General features: G+C 35.4%; 1 protein-coding gene across 1 annotated transcript in view; it reads right to left on the bottom strand.

The window, feature by feature from the left end:
* Nucleotides 1–2204: 2204 nt before the first annotated feature.
* Nucleotides 2205–9697, bottom strand: part of LOC110098831 (P-loop NTPase domain-containing protein LPA1-like) — an 18588-nt gene continuing 11095 nt past the window's right edge. The window contains exons 4-7 of the mRNA XM_020825766.2: nucleotides 5761–6183; nucleotides 4669–5400; nucleotides 3357–3461; nucleotides 2205–2554 (exon numbers count right to left, since the gene is read on the bottom strand). Of these exons, the coding sequence (XP_020681425.1) occupies nucleotides 2249–2554; nucleotides 3357–3461; nucleotides 4669–5400; nucleotides 5761–6183 (1566 nt within the window). The 3' untranslated portion in view covers nucleotides 2205–2248. The remainder of the gene's footprint in view (nucleotides 2555–3356; nucleotides 3462–4668; nucleotides 5401–5760; nucleotides 6184–9697) is intronic.

The raw sequence follows: 9697 nt of genomic DNA on the forward strand, positions 1-9697 counted from the left end.
ATATGAAATTGACATAATTTAAATTCATTTAAACTTTCAACCTGTTTAATAAATATGTCAAAAATGTGAATCTGGATTATTTAAATTTGACTCAATAATTTATTTGGATTTTATAACTTATTAATTATATAGTTTAGCTTAGTTGATTAAAATAAGAAGATTATACTAACAAGCAATTAAGAAAAAAATTAAACGGGTATTAGCTAAGTTTTAACCTGAAATAATTAATCAACTCATAATTGGTTAGGGTAATCAATAATTAAAACTTCACTTAAACTCATTAAAGATAAAGCTATGATTTTCATAAGATATTTAAAGTTTATTTACTATTTAATTATAATAATTGGCAAAGAAAGCTTAATTAATAGTTTAATTCTCATACTAATTAAAAATTAATTATATAATATTCCTAATTAGAAATTAATTAGTATTTAATTACAATTATTCAAGGTTAATGATAACTAATCGAACACAAGCAGAGAAATATCAAACATTATTGAACATAATAAGAGAAAAAAATTTATGAAGAAAATTGAAAAAAAAATTCATTGGTTTATATGGGGCTCCTTTATAGGAGTAATTATTACGTGCGGAGTCTGAACCGTCCAAATTCATGAGGGTACATAGTTTTTTATAAAATTGTATATTGACCGCATATTTCCTGCGTATCCTCACAAAATTCGGACGTATCTTACGTCCGGACTCCGCACGTAATAATCTCTTTTTTATAAACTTGTATTTTCAAAAGTTTACATTATTAACTTATAATATCTTAATTTATAGCATAATACTTAAAACAACTATGATTAAATTTAAATTATAATGATATTTTTATAGTTACAGTATTTTTTTAATATTTATTCCATTAAAAAAAAACTCATATTGAATTAGAGAATAAAATTTATGTTGTTAGCAAAATGTATTGCAGTAATTTCAATATTATTTTGGAATTTTAACAGTTCACGGATTGCATCAGTATTAGCCTTGATGGAATAGATGAGTTCAGTGATTATAGTATACACGACCCAAATGAAATCCCTCATAATCTTATCTTGCCAAAAAAATGTTAGTTGGGCTTCGAAAATTTGAGCCCCCTCCTCTTTGCAGACCTTTTTCTTTCTTTCTTTTTGAGTCGTCACGGAGAGTTTTAACGCTTAAGTTCCAAGACAAATTTTCTGAAGGCAGATATTGCCCAGAAATTTTGCCCTTATTTTACGAGGACTTTATGATATGGCTTCAGGTTTCCTATAGATGTAAGCCCTTATAGTTAATTATCCCTCCCGATAACAAGAGAGGACTTTAGATTAAGGCTTATCATCAAACAAATATGTAGTATATGGCAAGTTTAGTTGGTTGTTTAATGGGGCAAATTATTAGGTCCGGTCGCCAAACCTAGAGATAGGTCCGGATATTAATAAAATATTATTTTAAGTTAAGCTTGTCAAAAGCGCAAGTAATGAACATGTAAAGTGCAGTCAAAAAGCACAGTCAAAGCGCACCTAAAACGCAATTAAAGCGCAATCAAAAAGCGCAGTGGACAACCAAAAATTACGACTACGGTGTAAAAAACATAGCAGTAAAAAAGTTGTCACAAATGAAGAATAAAGCTTTTTACTAATTTGCTTTTTATATCACAACCATAATTTATGTCAAGCCATTTCTTTTTTAGTACTTAAAAAATTGTACAAAATATTACTCTCTATACCAACTTTACAAAACAATATATATATATATTTTTTTCAAACTAAGCCTAAGAGTGCTACTTCTCATACTTATGAGCGCTTACAAACTAAAACAAAATATTCTGACATGCTAAACATGAATTCAAAATCTCTCTAACTAGAACAACTCATCACAACCATCCAATCTAGATTGGATGACTAAGATGAATAATTGATAATTGAAGAGAATATGAATCGATTAAGACTAATAGGTATAACAAAAGAACTATGAAGAGAAGCGCATGAGAGATAATGTGAAGGAAACATCTACTCATTTTCTCTTTATCACTCTCTCATATATTAATCAATAATTAAAGACCTAACTCTTATTTCTTAGCTCTCAAATTTTACTCGATCAACAATATAATTTTTTTTTAAGTTTTTATTTTATTTTAATTTTTTTAAGAATTTTCCAAAATACCTTTGACCATGAAGAAAGTGCAAGAAACTGGACAAATACAATGGGAGTGTCAACCACAAAATCACCTGGTTTTTTCTTTTATTGAAGAGAATGATCACCAAATGGTTCAAAACAAATCCAGGCCCTCATTTCTATCAGAATGAAAGCGAAAATTAGATGACTGGTTCAAAGACTCACTATTCTCGAAGAACAAATCCAGGCTCTGTTGATATTTCTGTATCAGTTCCAGGACATCAATTTTCTGCACTGAATTAATTTCTCTTAGTAAGGTATTTGTTAGTCTCTTGCAATTAGCTGCAGGTAGCTCATTATCTGAAGAAGAAGAGTAGCCATCCTCTAAGCCGTCGAGCATGGCTAAGTCGTCGTACTCTTCATCCGACTTCGTTGATTCCTCATCTACTGAACCCCCCATCTGAAAAGAAGAAGAAAGCATCTCATCAATATGAGGGATAATTAATCATAAAAGTTTATGCATATAGATAACATGAACTCAGTGAGAGTGAAAAGTTTATACGTGAGGGATAACTAATCATAAAAGTTTATGCATATAGAAAACAGTCCTCACAAGTGAGGGTGGAATCTCTGGATAATAATATCTTTAAAAAAATTTTCCTGAAACTTAATCTGTTAAAACTCTCCACAAATCAATGCGGAGAGGTCGGGGCATCCAAAATTTTTGGAGCCCACAAGGTATTAACTATAGAACAACTCTTTTTCCCCAAACTAACATAAAATTTAGCCTACCGATTTCTCCTTCCCACCCCCTATTGGTGCCTCTACCATCATCTTTCTCTAGTCTCTATTATACAATACAAAATCATCTAAATATATCATTAAAATGAAATCTTCATAAGATAATACTTTTACAACCTATCTAATAAAATACATTATTGTTTTATATTCTGATCTCATGACAAACCCATCAGGGTGGAAGCATGTGATGCGAGAGTTTTAGTTTCTGCACCTACACGTAGTATTTGTGTGCATGAAAAAGTGTGAACTACTCAGAATATGTATATTTTCCATGCGAGTTTTAGTTTGTGGAATTAGTTCTACGAGGTTTTAAGAAAACAATTTCATTCCTTGATGCTTTTGCATGGACTTTGATTTTCACTATGAAAAAACATATGAAGAACATAACATGGTTCACCGGATGCAAAATAATTAATATTTGATATGTTCCAGAACTTATTATCGGAACTAGTTCAATATACCTCTTCATGGATGTCCTCTATGTAAATGTGATCGTCTTCACTGTCAGCAGCAGGTGGCTCATCAGCTTCATCTTCACTTCCAAATACAGATATTTCTTCCATAGGCTGGTATGCAGAACAAATTAGAGTTTAAAACTTGTCAAAAGCATTGGAGATATGGTTGGTGAGTTTAATTACAAGCATATATGCAAAGAAATAAAGGACATATTTTACAGCCAAATATCTTATGGATATCTAACTCTATAAAAAGGCATTACTAGCTTCTAGGGGAACTGAATGAAGAGTAGAAGAGTATTTACAGCACCGAAAGATATACAAAACTACGTTTTAGTTTTAATGTTGAACTGCGTGCTTATCATTGCAGAAATGGGAATAGAAGGAAATAGAGTACCCATTTCACTAAGGGCTCGTTTGTTTGTCCATTTTTACTGTTTTTTTCGTCTCGTAACGATAAAAGTAGAAAAAAAAATTTTGTTTGATAAAACTATTTTTCTTAACCACGTTCTGAATGTCGTTGTTTTTGAACTGTTTGAAAAGTTATTTGATATTAACTTCTCCATTAGAAAAATATGTTCTCTCAAATAATAATTTTAAAACTATCTTTTAGAATAGGTACAAAATAATCAAATGAAGCCTAAATAATAAATTCAGGTCATAAAATTCATCTTTTAATATCCAAACAAACAAATTGCTTGTTGATCAGGTTGCAAACAAAATATGGGGAGTAAAATCACTAGCACATAGTCAAGTTGCCTCAACTAACAACCTACACTTCAGTGTTAGCATATGATGCTTATTAGGAAATAATATTCATATTAAGGAGAGTATATATTTTGGGAAAGCAGACATTTATTCTTGGTTAATTATAATTTATCACTTTACTTTCTTCCTATTGTATTCATCTTGTATAAAAGAAGTGATCCTAACTATCTGTTTCCTCGCTAATCATATCCCCCTGTACACTTTTCAACAATAAAGCACCAATCAGCATACTTTCTTCCAATCTATCTATTATTTCAATTACTCCATTAATGGTTAGTTGCCCTTATTCATGTTGTTTTCCCACATGATAAACTCTTTTCCTGCTCACTCATATATTCATTGGGTACTCAAACTCAAAAAGGATATATAGGCTATGATCTCCTAACCAAATATTCTTACGCTTCATTTGACATCACCTACAACTTAACAATCTAAAACATACTAATATGAGGTTAAGATATATGTAATGACTGCAACAAGTACACATAAGCCACAATAAAGCAACATCTAAAAAAGCCTACATTTGCAGGGAAAATAAATGCCTCATTACCTCTTTGGAATTTCCTGAAATTTTAGGAGAACTAGAGAAAGAAGAGTAGTATTTGCTCATAGAATCAGTGCCATCAGCTCTGGAATCATCCATACTTCCAGCATAACTAGTACCACCAGTATCATTTGACCAAGCACTAATCCCAAAATTTCCAAACTGAAGATTAACAGGCTCTGCCTTGCAAATCAGCAAATGACCAAAAATGTTGCTTTCGTCACAGCTTCTATCTTTGGATGAAGATATTATGTTACCGTTAACAGAATCAACCGACCATGTTCTAGCAACCGAACCATCAGTATTGACAAGTGCCATCAGACGCCTGGAAGACCCTAATCCCTGTATTAGCTGAAACATTCGTTTGGAACTAAGAGAGTTAGCAGCACACTGGTTTCTGTGCTCTTCATAAATTATGGGAACTGTATTTGTAACTGGATCATACAACTTCTCTCCTGCCTCTTGCCTCCTTAGGCAGCTAAAAACTGTGGCATGAATTGCCGCTACACTCCGGTCAACATTTGTATTGTTTATCTTAGGCACCAGATGTTTATCGGCACGATTGCAGAGGTAATCTTGAATCGTTCTTATATTATGTATGTATTTAACATACTTATTTCTTGCAGGATCCAGTGCCATGTATTTAGCACGCACTGCAAACCTCTCCTTGTGTTTCTCTTCATTTGTAATGTAAACCATAAAAGGTATTATTGAAGGATGCTTCTTCATAAGTCCCATCTAGCAAAAACAGAAAATAGCTAGCAAAATTAGAACTTAAAAAAAAATGATTCAAAACTCTGATCAAACTTTCAATAGAGAATGATATATGAAATGGCCTTAATAACATCATAAGGAGATTTATAACGAGTTTATGAGAATATATATATATATATATATAAAGAGAGAGAGAGAGAGAGAGAGAACAAATTTGTCATATTCCCAAGGTTCAAGAGATTCATAAACAGAGTTGAAAAATATATGGCATCTGCTTTATGGCAATTATCCCACCTATGACATTTTTTTTAACTGATCCAAAAATTTATGCAAAGAAATAGACAATCATAAATCATGTTCAGCCAACCATGAGCTAGTACCCACCACAAAATTGAGGTTCAAATGAACACCTTCAACGATAGCAGATTGATTTTGATCTTCCCAATTGGTGATCAATCGATCAAGACTATCAATGACCATCTCACTCTGTGCCTTAAAACCCTCAATAGCCATTTGCTTTTTGCTAATGGCCTCAGTCGTTGAACCAACATCTGGTGGTTTTCTCCCACACTTATCAGCTGTGGAATTATCAGGCAAATCTTCCATAAGAAAAGATTGGGAAGCACCAGCTAGTCTTTTTGCTTTCCTCTTCATCTTTGCTTTCGCAATTGCCACTGGATCCAAGCATTCACCAGCATGGTAAGTTGAGGACCATAAGAGTGGATTTTCCTTTTCATCAGCAAAACTTCTCATCATGTGGCGAATTGAATCAGTTGAAATCACGTTGGTTATGCCTAATCTGCTTCCCTGCAAGCAAATATTAAAATTTCAACCACATCACTATCTAATAAACTATAGACAAAGATGCCTATTTCATAGGCAAACATTTTTATTCAACCATCTAAAAGGTTTGAGTATGCATTAAAAAAATTGCATTGTTTCTGATCTATGATGCACAAACACAAACATGGTGACACAGCACGGACACGAGACACGTCAATTATTGCAATTATAGGACATGTACACGGGTTGGATATGGTATTATAGTTTTTATATTTTAAAAATAATATATAAAAATTAAATAAGTATAATTTTAAAAATAATTTAAAAAATATTAAGTCATTTAACTAAAATTTGTGCTTAAAATGATTAATATTAGGATGTTGAGAGCAATGAGTCGATGTTGTTTATCAGTCATCGAGAGGAGTGTCGGACAAGTGTCATGTCGGATACGTGTCGGACACTGCACACCTCTTTGAGGAGAAGTGTCGGTGCATCATAGCTTCTGATAAGGATGCAAATTTCATAGGTAGCGGTGGCCATATATATATATATATAAGTCATAATAAAATTATTCACATGGAGTGAGATGATCAGAGAGTTGAATAAACTTAAAAAGTGATTTATGAGACATCATCAAATAAATGATACAATAAAACCCACCTCCAAGAAAGAAGGCTACTCAATAGTTATGAAATGTGAACCATCAAACAAACACCAAGAGTAATCCTCCAAAAAATAATACAGATCTATTATTCGTTCTCTACCATACCAGTGGTTGTCGTCATCATGGAAGATTTGATCGTCGCTCAATCTTATTGCTCCTCTCGATAGGAACACCTCTCAAGAACATTTTCTCTTGGAGTTTAAGTTTTCTCATAAATATGTTGTTTCCTACGGATGCACGTCGGGCACCTTCTTTGAAAATATTAAATGTCATTATCACAAATTCCCATATATCGTATCACAAAAGATTATGAACATGTATAATGAATCATGGGAATCATGGCATTCCAACAGTTAATTTGCTTCATTAAATAATAAATACGCTTCTCCAAAACATACTTCCAAATATGTCAATCCGATAGAAGATAAACACAATATGAGCTCACATGCATGGCACCAAAACATACTACGAACTCCAATCTCGTTCATTCCCCCTCTATCAGAGTATATGATCGCATAATCCAGCATTCAGTTCTGTTGAAGTTTTCATAAAGCACTACCTTAATCATCATAAACTATCATCATGATTGGTCCTAACTTCAAGGTGCTCAACCCCATAAATACTTAGCATCAGCCTATGAAAGTGATTGGTTAGGAGTTTAGTTGGTAACTATAACAAAGGCTTTGCAATGTAATTCATCTTAGGGGATCTAATTTGTCAATGATCTCTGATTCATAGTTTTCTATTTTTCTTTCTCCCAATTCTAATTTATTTCTATTATAACTTCTTCCTATTGTGGTTTATCTCTTCTATCCCTCTAATCTCTTTTCAAGTAATCACAACTTTGAGTTATAAGGTCATCCCACATAACATCTCTCTCTCAAGCAAGGAATAAATCTTCTTAGCTAATCCCATAGTCAACGTAAGTTTCTTGGCCTAACCACTTTAAAAATTCACAGTCTGCTTTGTATTATTTCTCTTCCCTTCGTCTCATTGTAGAATAATACAGACGTGGTACTCCCAATCTCTCTCTTGTTACCAAATCTCGACACGCATGCTCTCTCTTAACCACACAGGCAAGTGAGTTCACATCATTTGCATCCTTGACGTCATCTATAGGAAGTCTATTGTTATATGTGGTAAGAAGTAGCCATATTAGACGAGACTGTCATGGACATCATGTCCATTTTGAGTCCAATCCTTTGTGCCATGCAGGGGAACCTTTGGGAATGACACCTTGGCACTGATGGACTACATGATGCCCATTTATGAAGGGGAACCTTTGGGAATCCTTGGCGCTAATGGACTACGTGATGCTCATTTTGAAGATCTTTGCCAACAACCTACTTGTCAAACTAAGTTTGTCCATGGCTCATTGTTACGCCGGCCCAGGAGGGGCCGGCTGGACCGGTCCAACCCGGACTGGTCCACACCTACAGGAGGCGGAACCGAGCAAGGCGGGCGGAACCAAGCGGAACGAGCGAATCCGACGAGGGCCAAGGAAGAGTTTTGGGAGGGAAATTTTGAATGCGAGGGGCTGTTTAGACATTTTGTAAAAATCCTTTATGATTAATTAGGAGATTAGGAGGAAAGGGGGGATTATCTTGAATTTGAATTGTTGGGAGATCTAGGGTTTGGTGTTCTTGGGCTCTTGGCTTTACCGGAGATCTTTGGAGAGTTTTTCCTTCCTCTCGAATTGAAGGAAAGTTGTATCTTGCAAGTGCTTTTCATCGTCTAGTGGAATAAAAGTGTTTGCTTCATTTTCCTACGATTTCTCCTACGTTTCCTCTTAGTTTTTCTCGTATTTTTGCTGTTTTTCTGCTGTGGACAGCAGTTTCCATCGGATCTACTTCAGTTTTGGTGAGAAACACTTGGGACTTCAAGTGTTTCCTATCAAATTAGTATCAGAGCATCGATTTGGGACCACCGGCGGTTGAAATTCTGAAATTTCAGCAAGATTCTCGTCTCCAGAAGAAGATTTTTGGGGATCCGTTAGAAGAAGGATGGCCAGAAAGAAGGTGGGCGTTTTGGAAGGCAAAGTCGGTCAATTGAAAACCTATTTGGAGGAAAGATTCTTTGATTTTCAAAATCAAATCACCACCAACAATGAAAGGTTGGAGGGCAAATTTATGGCCATGGAAGAAATGATGAAGAAAAATTATTGGAGATTAAGACTAATCCGACGACGTCGGAAGCAAGAGAGACTACCGGAGACCACGGCGTAGGAGGAAATCCGAACCCGCGAAGGGGGAGGAGGAATCAGGATGTAGAGATCCTTGAGGGAGATGACGACATGCCACCTCTAGAGCCACTTTCTAGAGAGGAGATGAGCATGGAAAATGATCGTCGAGGTGCTGATTTTCAGCGTCAGGGAGCTGATTTTGAAGGCAGGAGAGGGGAATAAGAGGGAAGTGCAGATTCTGGCGAAAGAAGAGAAGAATATCAGCGTCGAGGTGCTGAATTTCAGCGTCGAGGTGCTGATTTTGAAAGGGGAAGAGGGGAATATGATGACGGATTCGGATACCAACGCCGGAGGGAGGACCGGGACACTTGGGGAGCACCTCATCTTCGAGGAATGGGAGGTTATGGAGAGTACCGGGGTAACGGAAGGGATCCGAAGGTGAGGAAGTTGAAGATGCCCATCTTTGAGAGGGAAGATGGCCATGGCTGGATATACAAGGTGGAGCGTTACTTTGCTGTCAACGGGTTGACAGACGATGAGAAGCTGACGGCGGCAGGATTGTGTCTGGAAGGGAAGGCGTTGGCCTGGTATCAGTGGCGAGACAGGAGAGAGCCTATCAGGAATTGGCGAGAGTTCAAGGATTGTCTATTAGAGCGTTTCCGAGCCGATGGGGGAGGAGACTTCTATGAACA

This window comes from Dendrobium catenatum, unplaced genomic scaffold (assembly GCF_001605985.2).
Source record: "Dendrobium catenatum unplaced genomic scaffold, ASM160598v2 fragScaff_scaffold_670, whole genome shotgun sequence".
Taxonomy (NCBI): Eukaryota; Viridiplantae; Streptophyta; class Magnoliopsida; order Asparagales; family Orchidaceae; genus Dendrobium; species Dendrobium catenatum.